Source organism: Amblyraja radiata, chromosome 5 (genome assembly GCF_010909765.2).
Source record: "Amblyraja radiata isolate CabotCenter1 chromosome 5, sAmbRad1.1.pri, whole genome shotgun sequence".
Lineage (NCBI taxonomy): Eukaryota > Metazoa > Chordata > Chondrichthyes > Rajiformes > Rajidae > Amblyraja > Amblyraja radiata.
In genome coordinates, this window is record NC_045960.1 from 4,371,915 (window position 1) to 4,386,178 (window position 14,264).

Below are 14,264 nucleotides of genomic sequence, written 5' to 3' on the forward strand. Positions count from 1 at the left end.
GGTTGTTTGTCAGGTTGGAGGCCAGTGACGAGTGGGGTGCCACAGGGATCTGTGTTGGGTCCACTGTTGTTTGTCATGTACATCAATGATCTGGACGATGGTGTGGTAAATTGGATTAGTAAGTATGCAGATGATACTAAGATAGGTGGGGTTGCGGGTAATGAAGTAGAGTTTCAAAGTCTACAGAGAGATTTATGCCAGTTGGAAGAGTGGGCTGAAAGATGGCAGATGGAGTTTAATGCTGATAAGTGTGAGGTGCTACATCTTGGCAGGACAAATCAAAATAGGACGTACATGGTAAATGGTAGGGAATTGAAGAATGTAGGTGAACAGAGGGATCTGGGAATAACTGTGCACAGTTCCCTGAAAGTGGAATCTCATGTAGATAGGGTGGTAAAGAAAGCTTTTGGTGTGCTGGCCTTTATAAATCAGAGCATTGAGTATAGAAGTTGGGATGTAATGTTAAAATTGTACAAGGCATTGGTGAGGCCAATTCTGGAGTATGGTGTACAATTTTGGTCGCCTAATTATAGGAAGGATGTCAACAAAATAGAGAGAGTACAGAGGAGATTTACTAGAATGTTGCCTGGGTTTCAGCAACTAAGTTACAGAGAAAGGTTGAACAAGTTAGGGCTTTATTCTTTGGAGCGCAGAAGGTTAAGGGGGGACTTGATAGAGGTTTTTAAAATGATGAGAGGGATAGACAGAGTTGACATGGATAAGCTTTTCCCACTGAGAGTAGGGAAGATTCAAACAAGGGGACATGACTTGAGAATTAAGGGACTGAAGTTTAGGGGTAACATGAGGGGGGACTTCTTTACTCAGAGAGTGGTAGCTGTGTGGAATGAGCTTCCAGTGAAGGTGGTGGAGGCAGGTTCGTATTTATCATTTAAAAATAAATTGGATAGTTATATGGATGGGAAAGGAATGGAGGGTTATGGTCTGAGCGCAGGTATATGGGACTAGGGGAGATTATGTGTTCGGCACGGACTAGAAGGGTCGAGATGCCCTGTTTCCGTGCTGTAATTGTTATATGGTTATATGGTTAATTCACCTCACTACTCTGACTCAATAAAGAGATTTTAGAAATGCCAGAAACTGATGAAATTGAGCCATTTTGCCAATCAGCATCACCTCTTGCTGATAGACACAAAGTGCTGGAGTAACTCAGCGGGCCAAACAGCATCTCTGGAGAGAAGGAATGGGTGATGTTTCGGGTCGAGACCCTTTTTCAGACTGGTTAGGGATAAGGGAAACAAGAGATATAGACACTGATGTGGAGAGATAACTGAATGAAAGATATGCAAAAAAGTTCCCTACTACACACTCTGACATAGTTCTAGGTTTGCTGTAACATGCAGTTATTTAGCCTCATTTACACAGTGAGCTGTTTCTTTGTGGCAAGGTATACTTGAATTAACAGCTTCATTTACTTCCCATGTAGGTATGGTTCAGTGAGAAGACGTTTGATCCCAAGTTCAGTTTTTACACTGATTATAATATTCCAATCTGTCCTAACGTCGAGAGCTATCTGGAATACATCCAGTCTCTGCCTATCACTGACACCCCTCAGGTGTTTGGCCTTCATCCGAATGCTGACATCACGTGAGTGAAATACTTGTTCATTCTTCATTTCCTGGGAAACATCCATTATCATCCACTTCCATTAGAGGGGATCTTATTGAAACATATAAGATTATTAAGGGTTTGGACACGCTAGAGGCAGGAAACATGTTCCCGATGTTGGGGGAGTCCAGAACCAAGGGCACAGTTTAAGAATAAGGGGTAAGCTATTTAGAACGGAGACGAGGAAACACTTTTTCTCACAGAGAGTTGTGAGTGTTAAATCGGTGGAGGCAGGTTCTCTGGATACTCTCAAGAGAGAGCTAGATAGAGCTCTTAAAGATAGTGGAGTCAGGGGATATGGGGAGAAGGCAGGAACGGGGTACTGATTGTGGATGATCAGCCATGATCACATTGAATGGCGGTGCTGGCTCAAAGGGCCAAATGGCCTACTCCTGCACCTATTGTCTATTGTCATTCCCGTTCTTATGACCCTTTCCCTTGCAAGCACGGGTGATGCTTCACTGGTCGTTTCACTTCTTCCCACCATCCAAGGGCCCAAATAGTCTTTCCAGGCGAAGCAGCAATTCACATGCACTTCCATCAACGAGTGCACTGTGTCTGGGGTTTACAATGCAGTCTCCTCTATATTGCAAGAGTGCCCTGAACTTGCTGTTGCTTCCCATTTGAATACCCCACTCGCCTGCCACTCTGGCCTATCACTCTGTGACTTCCTCTGGTGCTGCGGTGGGGCTCAATGCAAGGGTGAGGAACAGCATCTCATCTTCCATTGGGAATGTTGCAGCCTTCTGGACAGAATATTAAAGTAGACAACTCCAGCAAACTGGTTATTGGTTTATTATTGTCATGTGTACTGAGACACAATGGAAATCATACCATGCATATAACATCGTGAGAGTTCAATTGTTAAATCTGTTATTTGTCCGTGAAAAATAAATCAGAGAATGAGAGATTCAAGTTCATAGTCGTACTATTCATAGACATACAGGGCAGGCAAACAGTCTTTGCCTCACACTGTGGTGGAAATCAGCAAGCATCTTGGAATTATTGGGCAGCACGGTGGCGCAGCTGGTAGAACCGTTGCCTCATAGCACCAGAGACCCGGGTTCAATCCTGATCTCAGCTGCTGTCTATGTGGAGTTTGCACGTTCTACCATATAGCAGCTTGAAATCCTCTCTCTGCCTTCGCTGTGGCCTTGAAGAAGTCATATCTAAATTCTTATCTGATACTGGATCGCCCGACTTAAACACCATAGATCGAGCCCTCAGAAGATTACAAGTCTCCTGGTTCATGGAATGATTTAGGAGCACACTTGTCCACTCGTTTCTGTATGAAGTCGGTGCTGGCTGTGACATATTCATTCAGGCCCGCTGACAAATCGTTGAACAACGCCGAGTCCATCAATTAGAAGCCAGCTCGTCACTGCTCCTCTGCCTCCTGTGACCAACGCTCCATAGTTTTCCCAGCTCTTCAATCAGTCTCTGCAGCAGGAGGAAACAGCACAGCAAAGGTGGGCTGTTTTTCCAAAATGCAGGTTGAGGGATTGAGCAATAGATCTTCCTGATGATGGTCCTGCAGTGATTGAGTGTGTTCAATCCTCTGGCTTTGAAAATAATATGTTAACATTGAAAACATAGAAAACATAGAAAATGGGTGCAGGAGGAGGCCATTCGGCCCTTCGAGCCAGCACCGCCATTCATTGTGATCATGGCTGATCGTCCCCAATCAATAACCCGTGCCTGCCTTCTCCCCATATCCCTTGACTCCACTAGCCCCTAGAGCTCTATCTAACTCTCTCTTAAACCCATCCAGTGATTTGGCCTCCACTGCCCTCTGTGGCAGGGAATTCCATAAATTCACAACTCTCTGGGTGAAAAAGTTTTTTCTCACTTCAGTCTTAAATGACCTCCCCTTTATTCTAAGACTGTGGCCCCTGGTTCTGGACTCGCCCCACATTGGGAAAATTTTTCCTGCATCTAGCTTGACCAGTCCTTTTATAATTTTATATGTTTAAAAAATGTGCCCCCTCCTCCTTCTAAACTCCCAATGCAAGCCTAGTCTTTTCAATCTTTCCTCATATGACAGTCCCGCCATCCCAGGGATCAATCTCGTGAACCTGCGCTGCACTGCCTCAATCACAAGGATGTCCTTCCTCAAATTAGGAGACCAAAACTGTACACAATACTCCAGATGTGGTCTCACCAGAGCCCTATACAACTGCAGAAGAACCTCCTTACTCCTAAACTGGAATCCTCTTGTTATGAAATGTTATGTTGATGGTAGTTTGCTAGATACTTCTAGCTATCCTGGTTATTGTGCCCGGACATAATGTGAAAGGCATTGGGATATGCCATTCTGACTGTTTACCCTAGCTTTGTTCAGTTTAGTTTAGTTTAGAGGTACAGCGTGGAAACAGGCCCTTCAGCCCACTGGGTTCATGCCGACCAGCGATCCCCGCACATTAACACTATCCTACACCCACCAGGGACAATTTTTACATTTACCAAGCCAATTAACCTACAAACCTGTACGTCTTTGGAGCACTTCTGGTTGGGGAAGATGGAATGATTTTCTCCAAACAACCTCTGGTGTTTCAGCAAAACACAATGTGCTTGAGGAATCAGCAGGTCATTATGGAGAAAGGCGTTGTATCTCCTGCTGTACATCTCTTGTTACAGCTCCTGTGGTTGTGGGGGAATGTACCTAGAGAGGAGGCCGGTTGGGTGGGAATGGGACAAGTGAGCCAAGGAGTTGCAAAGGGGGTGGTCTCTGCAGAAAGTGGAAAGGGGTAGTGACGGAGAGAATGTACAAACTCCGTACAGACAAGCACCTGTGGTCGGGATCGAACCCAGGTGTTCAGTGCTGTTAGCGTTGTAAAGCAGCAACTCTACCGCTGCACCACCATGCCTTCCTGATCAGCGGTGTGGACTCATCGAAGGTAGCAGAAATGTTGGAGAATGATGTGCTGGTTGCGATGAGGTGAAAGGTGGAGAACAGGGAACTCTATCCTTGTTCCATCTGAGGGAGGGGGGGGAGCATGTACAGATGTACATGCACAGAGCAGTCACGGGTCAGGCATCCTTCCATAATGGCAGAGGGCAAACCGTGTGAATGGAAGAAAGAGGTGTTCTCGGAAACGCTCGAGTGGAAGGACCCATCTTGGAAGCAGACGTGGCAGAGATGGAGAAATTATTGCCATCCTTGCGAGAGTCTTAGACACAAAATGCTGGAGTAACTCGGGACTGGCAGCATCTCCTGGACAGGCCATTAGGACTGTAAACTATCTCATCAGGGACTAACTTTATTGTACCAATTTACTGTTGTGTGGTGTCTTTGTAAAATTGCTGTTTGTCTTTTATTTTCCTCCCACAAATATGTAATATGTGATTCTGTCCCATTCTGTTTTGTAGTTTTTTGCACAATCCGCGAGCATTGCCACTTTTCATTTCACTGCACATCTCGTGTGTGTATGTGACGAATAAACTTGACTTGACTTGATCTCTGGATAGAAGGAATGGGTGACGTTTTGGGTCGAGACCCTTCTTCAGAGGCATGAAGGGAAGAGGTCTAGTCAAGGGAAGTGTGGGAGTCAGTGAGTTTGCAGTAAGCCTCAGTCGATGTGATGGAGACAGAGAGATGGAGAAAGGGGAGAGAGGCGTCAGGGAGAGTCTAAATGAATCGAAGGGAAGTTGGTGAAAGTAAAGTTGATGAATACAACGAGTTTGGCTCAAGTGCAGGAGGCAGCCCCGATGCTGGCGAGAGAGAGTTGGGGAAGTGTTAGTGGGACTGAGAGGCTGATGCCATGGACAGGCGGACGGGGGATGAGGGGGCAACAATGTCAATGTAGAGAAACAAACGTTGTGAACAAAACAATGTTATATTTAGAAATACATCTTTGGCTCTCATGCGCATTTAGTAAGTTCATGCTGTTGCTGTCGGGCACGCCAGTTGACTGACGACTCACTCATGACCAACTCCCGCCATAACCCTGTCACGTGATGGTCCCAGCACACTTGACGAGGGTTCTAGCAATAAGTGGCCTGGCCACCAGGTGTCGCCACAGTAATCATAGTGGAAAGAGTGGAGACTTCTAGTCAGAAGTCATGCCTTAATCACGTCAGGTAAAGGGGAAAAGAGGAAAATGTAAATTGTAAAACATTAGACCAAAGAGACAGGTTGGAATGCATGACCTAATTAAACATCCTTCATACTCACCACCTAGTGCCCACCGAGGTAGTTAACGCAGTACTGTGGGATTTTCCAATGACAGTTTCAGCTACGGGCTGTTGGGAGATACTGAAGTGGCCTTGTGCGTGGGTGAGACCATGCAGCTACATGCTAGTTCAGTTTAGTTTAGTTTATTGTCACGTGTATCGAGGTACAGTGAAAAGCTTTTGTTGCCTGCTATCCAGTCAGCAGAAAGACAATACATGATTACAATCCAGCTGTTTACAGTGTACAGATACATGATAAGGGAATAACGTTTAGTGCAAGGTAAAGCCAGCAAAGTCTGATCAAGGATAGTCCGAGGGTCACCAATGAGGTAGATAGTAGTTCAGCGCTGCTCTCTGGTTGTGGTAGGATGATTCAGTTGCCTGATAACAGCGGGGAAGAAACTGGCCCTGAATCTGGAGGTGTGTGTTTTCACACTTCTGTACCTTTTGCCTGATGGGAGAGGGGAGAAGAGGGAGTGGCCAGGGTGTGACTGGCCCTGGGTGATGCTGCTGGCCTTGCCGAGGCAGCGTGAGGTGTAAATGGAGTCAATGGAAGGGAGGTTGGTTTGTGTGATGGTCTGGGCTGCGTCTACAATTCCCTGCAATTTTGTGCGGTCTTGGATGGAGCTGTTCCCAAACCGTGCTGGGATGCATCCCGATAAAATGCTTTCTGTGGTGCACTACACCAGTGAAGTGAAAATGGATCAGTTCAGGCTAGTAGGCAGAATCCCGAGGTCAAAGAGGAGTTCAGCAAAGGTGAATCCTAAATCTAGAAAGGTTGTTTCCATACATTGTCTTTTCCTTCAGGTACCAAAGTAACACTGCAGCAGAAATTCTTAATACCATCACGAACATCCAGCCAAAAGAAAGTGGCGGAGGAGGAGGCGAGACTCGAGAAGCCACTGTCTTCAAACTAGCTGACAGTATGCTGTGGAAGCTGCCTCCAGACTATGTGGCACATGAGGTATTCTTACTGTGATTGCTTGAACGGGCATCATGGCTACTACTGAGCTCCATTGCTGGTTAACCACTTGAAGATATGTGAGCCTCCTTGAAAGCCTATAGCACTAAAAATTATATGTTCTAGATGTGTAGGAAGGAACTGTAGATTAAACCAAAGATAGACACATAATGCTGGAGTAACTCAACGGGACAGGCAGCTTGTCTGGATAGAAGGAATGGGTGACGTTTCGGGTCGAGACACAAAGAGTGTGAAGAAGAGTCTCGACCTGAAACGTCACCCATTCCTTCTCTCCGAAGATGCTGCCTGTCCCACTCAGTTACTCCAGTGTTTTGTGTCTATATGTTCTAGATTCTCTATTAAACAAAAACAAAAGATATCCTTAATTCATTTCCTATTTTCATATTTGTTTACTACAAGAAATCAAATTCTGCCTGTCCATTCTCTTAGAGCAGTCTCATTGCCCCATTCTGTAACTGATTCTCTCTCACATTGGCCCAATTCTCTATGGACATGACATATAGATTCAGAGTTGTATAGTGACCGAGACAATAGAAGCTGGAGCAAGAGTAAATGAAGAAATCCAAGTGGCACACTACTCCAAGCTTGGTCCCACCAAAGCCCTGTACAGATGTCCTGATCCCTGAGTGTTTCATTGAATGGTGAGATGGGTGGATGTGTCATGTTTCTTATTCCCCGAGCTGTGACCCATAGAAAACCAGGGGTATTTTGTTCATCCATCAGAGGCTAGAGCCAATATGGCAACAAGACCAGAGAACATAGATTCAAGGTGAAGGGGAAAAGAATTAGTGGGAATCTGAGGGGTAACCTTTTCACACAAAGGGTGGTGGGTGTACGGAACAAGCTGCCAGAGGGGGTAGTTGCGGCTGGGACTATCCCAACTTTTAAGACACAGTTAGACAGGTACATGGATAGAATAGAATAGAATAGAATAGAATAGAATAGAATAGAATGCCCTTTATTGTCATTCAAACAACTTGGTTTGAACGAAATTGCATTTTCCATAGTCTTACATTACAAAAAAAACAAGCCCCACACTTAACACAGTTTACACAAACATCCATCACAGCGAGTCTCCAACATCTCCTCACTGTGATGGAAGGCAAAGTCTTTATCTCTTCCCTTTGTTCCTTCTCCCGTGGTCCAGCAGTCCAACTGCAGTGTCGAGGCGAACTGGGGCTCCGATGTTAAAGCCCCCGGCGGGCGATGGTAAGTCCCGTGGCCGTTTAAGCCGCGCCGGGCGATGTTAGGCCCCGGCTCCGTGTCCTTTAAACCCGCGATTCTGGTTGGAGAAGTTGCCGTTGCGGAAGCTTCGAAAAGCGGTCTCCCACCAGGGACCTGGAGCTCCCAATGTTCCTGCCCACCGGGCCTGCGGCCGGAGCCTCCGAAGCTCCGAAGTCGGGTTGCAGCCACGCGCCACCACAGCTCTCCCCGCTCCGAAGTCGGGCAGCTCCGCGATGGCGAGTCCGCAAGGCTCCGCGACTGCAGCCCTCAGGTTAGTCCTGGCCGGAGGCCCCCGCCGGCTCCTCGATGTTAGGCCCAACGACACCGGAGACCCGACAGGGAAAAGGTCGGGTCCCTGTACAGGAAAGAGATTAACGCTTTCCCCCACAGCCCCCACCCCCCACATATACACAGCTAAAAAAATAATAAAAACTAGGCTCAAGACATACATCTAACAAGACAATAATTAAAAAACGACAGACTGTAGTCGAGCTGCTGCCGTTAGGCGCTGCCACACTCACGATAGGACAGATTGTGAGGGATATGGACCAAAGGCAGGCTGGTGGGACTGGTGTAAATGGGATATGTTGGCCGGTGTGGGCAAGTTTCCACACTGTATCATTCCATGACTCCATGATTCTAAAATGCACTTAATGGAAATCTGTTACTGTCAATGAAGTGTGCATGACTCAATGCAATTACTAAACTGGGCCGGCATTTATGATAGCCATGTCTACCAAACATGCAGAGACAGTAATACTCATCTATCTGCATTCAAAAATAGACATTTCAAATGGCACCACATTTCCCAGACTTGCAAATGTAAATCTGTTGACCATTAATACCAGTTCACTATAATGCAGGTAATATAATTCCTAAAACAAATATTTTTGTAACATTTTGAAGATAAAAATGACTGCAAACTGATGCAGCATCAAGATTAAAAACTGTGTGCCTTGACAGGTGAAAGCACGCCTGGTGAAAATGGGGATTTTGAATTCTATGAATATCTTCTTGCGGCAAGAAATTGATCGGATGCAGAAGGTGATTACAATGCTCCGGAACTGTTTGAGTGATTTACAGCTGGCTATCGAGGGAACCATCATCATGAGTGAGGTCAGTGGCATTTCAGGCTAAACTTTAAGGGCATGTCCCACTTAGATGACATTTTAGGCGACTGCCGGCGACTAGGCTGTCGCCACATGAGTGTCGCCTGTATGGTCGTGAGTAGTCTTCTCGCCCAAAGAGTCGTAGCGTTTTTCTGGTCGCCGCTGGATTTTGAAATGTTCAACAGTTTTTGGCGACCGTGGGCTTGTCGTAGCTTGTCTTCTCGTGACGTAGGTGCTGTCGTAGGTTGTCACCAGTACGACGTAGGTTGTCGCCAGTGCTGACTTTGGTGAATTCCATTGTCGTAGTCGCTGGTAGTCGCCTAAAAAATCACCTAAGTGGGACAGACCCATTAGTCCAGTCGCCAGTTTACCACGACCTGCTACAACTATGACAGTCACCGGCAGTCGGCTACAAAATCGCCTAATGGGACAGGCCCTTTACATCACAGAAAACCAATAGATTCCTTTACAGTAAAGTGAGAAAGAATAAAAAGGAACATCTTTTAGCTTCTTTAATTCCATCTGTAACTGCAGGACCACAGCTTGGACTGGAAAATTAATTTAAGCCATCGATCTAAAATGGAATAGTTTATCTCTAAGTTGACTCACATGTGTTCAAATAAAGGAATCAAATGGAGGGAGCAGAGTGAGCAATACCTATCTGCATTCAGAAATGGTGCATTAAAGTTGCAGTGGTTTATCATTATTATAACAGCTGGTCAGAGTTGCTAAGAAATGTTTAACCTGGGAGATGAATTCTATTCATACAACTTCACATCAATAGTGACAAGACTTTCTGATGTGACTGCTTGAATACCTCCACTTTCTGGTGTCCCTGACAGATTCGGGTGTTCCAAGATCTGAAACAGAACTATTTAATCCTTCGTTATTTGATTTAGCTTTAAACTGCGGTGGAGTTGCAGAGAGACAACCTTTTGAATGTCTGGGCTGTTCTTGATCTTAAAAGGTGGGAAAGCCTTGTCATTGTAAATGCTGGTTCTGAACTGTTCACACCTGTTTGGCATTACAGTTATTTTCTTGTGGAGTCATTTTCAGATTGACTCTGAGAGGAGAACTAAAGGAAGGAGCAAACAGCGAGGCTATCTAGGAAATATCCTTACATTCCCCAAAGAACTTCTGTGAATGCATGTGTATAGTACTGGAAAGTGGGCGATGGGATTATGCTATTTAATAGTCCCCACCAATCAAGAGTGTAGGCTCTAAGCAAAATTCCTTCCTTTTTATCATTGTGAGTTTAGGATCCAGCCAGGAAGAGTCTGAAGAAGGGTCTTGACCCGAAACGTCACCCATTCCTTCTCTCCAGGAATGCTGCCTGTCCCGCTGAGTTACTCCAGCATTTTGTGTCTGTCTCCACTGTAAACTCTTTTTTTTCTCCGCAACCGATACTTAACCTGTTGAGTGTTTCCAGCAATGTTGTTTATATTGATGGTACTAACTGACTGGAATTGGACTGGTTATTACTTGCAGGAAAGATCATTATGATATGACATTCAAGACATGTGTTGTGTTGAGCTATTCATTATTGTCTTTTGAAAGAGTTATGATTATTTTTGAAAATGTTATATTATTTGATGAGATTGTTATACTGAGAGATTGATCTTCATTTGGTAAACTAGAAAATTAATTCTTGTCTAATGGGCTAAAGCTAGACACAAAATGGTGGAGTAACTCAGCGGGACAGGCAGCATTTCTGGAGGGAAGGAATGGGTGACGTTTAGGGTTGAGACCCTTCTTCAGACTGATAGTCTTGGGAAAGAGAAACGAGAGATATAGATGCTTTTAGAACACAGGAATGATAGATATACAAAAATGTAATGAGGATAAAGGAAACATCTAGCTGCTTGCTAGATGAGAACGAAAAGATGGTGTGACTTGGGAGGGGGAGGGATGGAGAGAGAGGGTTACTTGAGTTAGTGAAATCAACATTCATACCCCTAGGTTGTAAGCTGCCCAAGCAAAATATGAGATGCTGTTGCTCCAATTTGCTCACCCTGACAATGGGGGAGTCCGAGGACAGAAAGGTCAGTTTGGGAATGGGAAGGGGAATCAAAGCGTTTGGCAATCGGGAGATCAGGAAGGTGTTCAGCGATACGATTGTTTCAGGTGTGGTATTTTGACCTCCAGATGTCATATTCATGTTTTGGGGTGGCAGTTCTCTGTCACATGTGGGGAGACATCCTTGCAATATTCCTGAAGGAGGCACCACCCTTCTTCGACAGCAGCTGTTTGTCCTTTCCACTTTTTTGTTTTTAGTATGTCTAAAAGTATGTTTTAGTGTGTTTTAGTGTGGGGTGGTGTTGGCGGGTTGGTTGTGTTGGTTAAGATTGTGTTGGTTGGGGGAAACTTTTTTTAGTTTATTAGTCACTTACCTTGGTGGAATGCGACTTTTCTCCGAGTTGCATTTCGCCCTCCCTCGCGGCCTAACAGCTTAGACCGGTGCGGCCTTTCCCAGAGTCGGGTCCAGGGCTTCAGCAGCGTGTGTAGTGCGGACTTTCCATCGCGGAGCCGGGCGATCCCTTGCCGGGGGTCGCCAGAAGATGTTCTCCGACTGCGGAGGGTTTATGACCCCACCCACGGATGAACAAAGGAGGAGGACTGACAACGTTATTGCCTTCCACCAGAGTGAAGAAGTTGATTCCACTGTGGTGGATGTTCATGTTATATTCTATTGTGTATTTTGCTCTTTTTGATTGCGTGGCTGCATGGTAAATCAAATTCCACTGCACCTTAATTGGTGCATGTGGCAATCAATGTGAACTTGAACTTGGACTCGATCCATAGAGGGAATTCAACATTGTGAATAATCTAAGATTGTGTAGCAACATGAGGAAGTGAGGTTATCCATTTTGGTGGCAAAAACAGGAAAGCAGACTATTATCTAAATGGTGGCCGATTAGGAAAAGGGGAGATGCAGCGAGACCTGGGTGTCATGGTACACCAGTCATTAAAAGTAGGCATGCAGGTGCAGCAGGCAGTGAAGAAAGCGAATGGTATGTTAGCTTTCATAGCAAAAGGATTTGAGTTTAGGAGCCTCTCTGCAGTTGTACAGGGTCTTGGTGAGACCACACCTGGAGTATTGCGTACAGTTTTGGTCTCCAAATCTGAGGAAGGACATTATTGCCATAGAGGGAGTGCAGAGAAGGTTCACCAGACTGATTCCTGGGATGTCAGGACTGCCTTATGAAGAAAGACTGGATAGACTTGGTTTATACTCTCTAGAATTTAGGAGATTGAGAGGGGATCTTATAGAAACTTACAAAATTCTTATGGGGTTGGACAGGCTAGATGCAGGAAGATTGTTCCCGATGTTGGGGAAGTCCGGGACAAGGGGTCACAGCTTAAGGATAAGGGGAAAATCCTTTAAAACCGAGATGAGAAGACCTTTTTTCACACAGAGAGTGGTGAATCTCTGGAACTCTCTGCCACAGAGGGTAGTTGATGCCAGTTCATTGGCTATATTTAAGAGGGAGTTAGATGTGGCCCTTGTGGCTAAGGGGATCAGAGGGTATGGAGAGAAGGCAGGTACGGGATACTGAGTTGGATGATCAGCCATGATCATATTGAATGGCGGTGCAGGCTCGAAGGGCCGAATGGCCTACTCCTGCACCTAATTTCTATGTTTCTATGAAGTTTACAGAGCACTATGTTTACATATTGTGTTGTGCTGCTGCAAGTAAGAATGTCATTGTTCTATCTGGGATATACGACAATAAAACACTCTTGACTCTTTCCCAAGGATCCAGTAAAAAAAAGGACTGAAATCTCTGAGGATAGACACAAATTGCTGGAGTAACTCAGCGAGTCAGGCAGCATCTGTGGAGAAAATTGCTATGTGACATTTCCGGTGGGGGCCCCATCTTCAGACTGATTGTAGTTGGGAGACTCTTGACTCTCTTGTCTCTCTTGGTTGAGTGTAAATACAGAGACTTTTCCATTGCAGAATTTAATCGATGCCTTGGATAACATGTACGATGCTCGTGTCCCTGAGGGATGGAAGAAAATCTCCTGGGCCTCTTCTACATTGGGATTTTGGTTCACCGAGTTCCTGGAGAGAAATACACAATTTTCATCCTGGATCTTTGAAGGCAGACCCAATGTCTTTTGGATGACCGGGTTCTTCAATCCCCAGGGTAGGTACTAGTAATCTAAAGAACATCACACCGGGATTTGGAAATGTGAAGTGGTGCTACCAAAAGATTCTTTGTGTTATTATTTATTGTAATCACAATTGTACATCACTTTGATTTTGCACCAATTGTAGAAATAGGATTTTTAATGATGGTATCAGACCAACAGCATCCACCTTTATACAAAATCCACTGAGTAGTCCATGAAGCATGTGGCAGGGTGTCAGGGACATCACTGACTACAAGAGCAGCCCCGCCTGCCCCCACGATGATATCACACTGGCCAACGAACTAAACACCTTCTTTGCCCGGTTCGACACTGGCAACACCACCAGGTGTGGAATAACCCCGGCCATAGCGGAGGGACAGGCCTTAACACTGAGCACTCAGGAGGTACAGTGCGCTCTGCGTAGGATCAATCCACGCAAGGCTGCAGCCCGGATGGTGTACAGGGAAGAGTATTAAAGGACTGTGCTGGACAGCTGGCGGAGGTATTCACGAGAATCTTCAATCTCTCTCTATCTCTGGCAACGGTCCCCAAGTGCCTGAAAACAGCCACCATAGTGCCGGTGCCGAAAAAGTCCAAAATCACCAACCTCAACGACTACCGGCCGGTTGCCCTGACTCCAATCCCCATGAAGTGCTTCGAAAGGCTGGTCCTCTCCCATATTAAATCCAGCATCCCTGCCTCACTGGACTCCCATCAATTTGCATACAGGGCAAATAGATCGACAGAGGATGCCATCTCTCTGGCCCTTCACACTGTCCTGACTCACCTGGACAGACAGGGCACGTATGTGACTTCATTGACTATAGCTCTGCATTCAATACGGTCATCCCCACCAAGCTCACCACCAAACTCCACCAGCTAGGCCTCAGCTCACCGATATGCGCTTGGGTCCTGAACTTTCTCACGGAGCGACCGCAGGCAGTGAGACTGGGCCCGCACCTGTCCTCCACCATCACCCTGAGCACCGGCACACCACAGGGTTGTGTACTAAG

At 45.8% G+C, this 14,264-nt stretch overlaps 1 protein-coding gene across 1 annotated transcript in view; it reads left to right on the forward strand.

Moving 5' to 3' along the window:
- Positions 1 to 14,264, forward strand: part of LOC116972889 (dynein heavy chain 8, axonemal-like) — a 574,435-nt gene that overhangs the window by 554,427 nt on the left and 5,744 nt on the right. The window contains exons 92-95 of the mRNA XM_033020476.1: positions 1,445 to 1,605; positions 6,607 to 6,763; positions 8,969 to 9,121; positions 13,076 to 13,265. Coding sequence (XP_032876367.1) covers positions 1,445 to 1,605; positions 6,607 to 6,763; positions 8,969 to 9,121; positions 13,076 to 13,265 — 661 coding nt within the window. The remainder of the gene's footprint in view (positions 1 to 1,444; positions 1,606 to 6,606; positions 6,764 to 8,968; positions 9,122 to 13,075; positions 13,266 to 14,264) is intronic.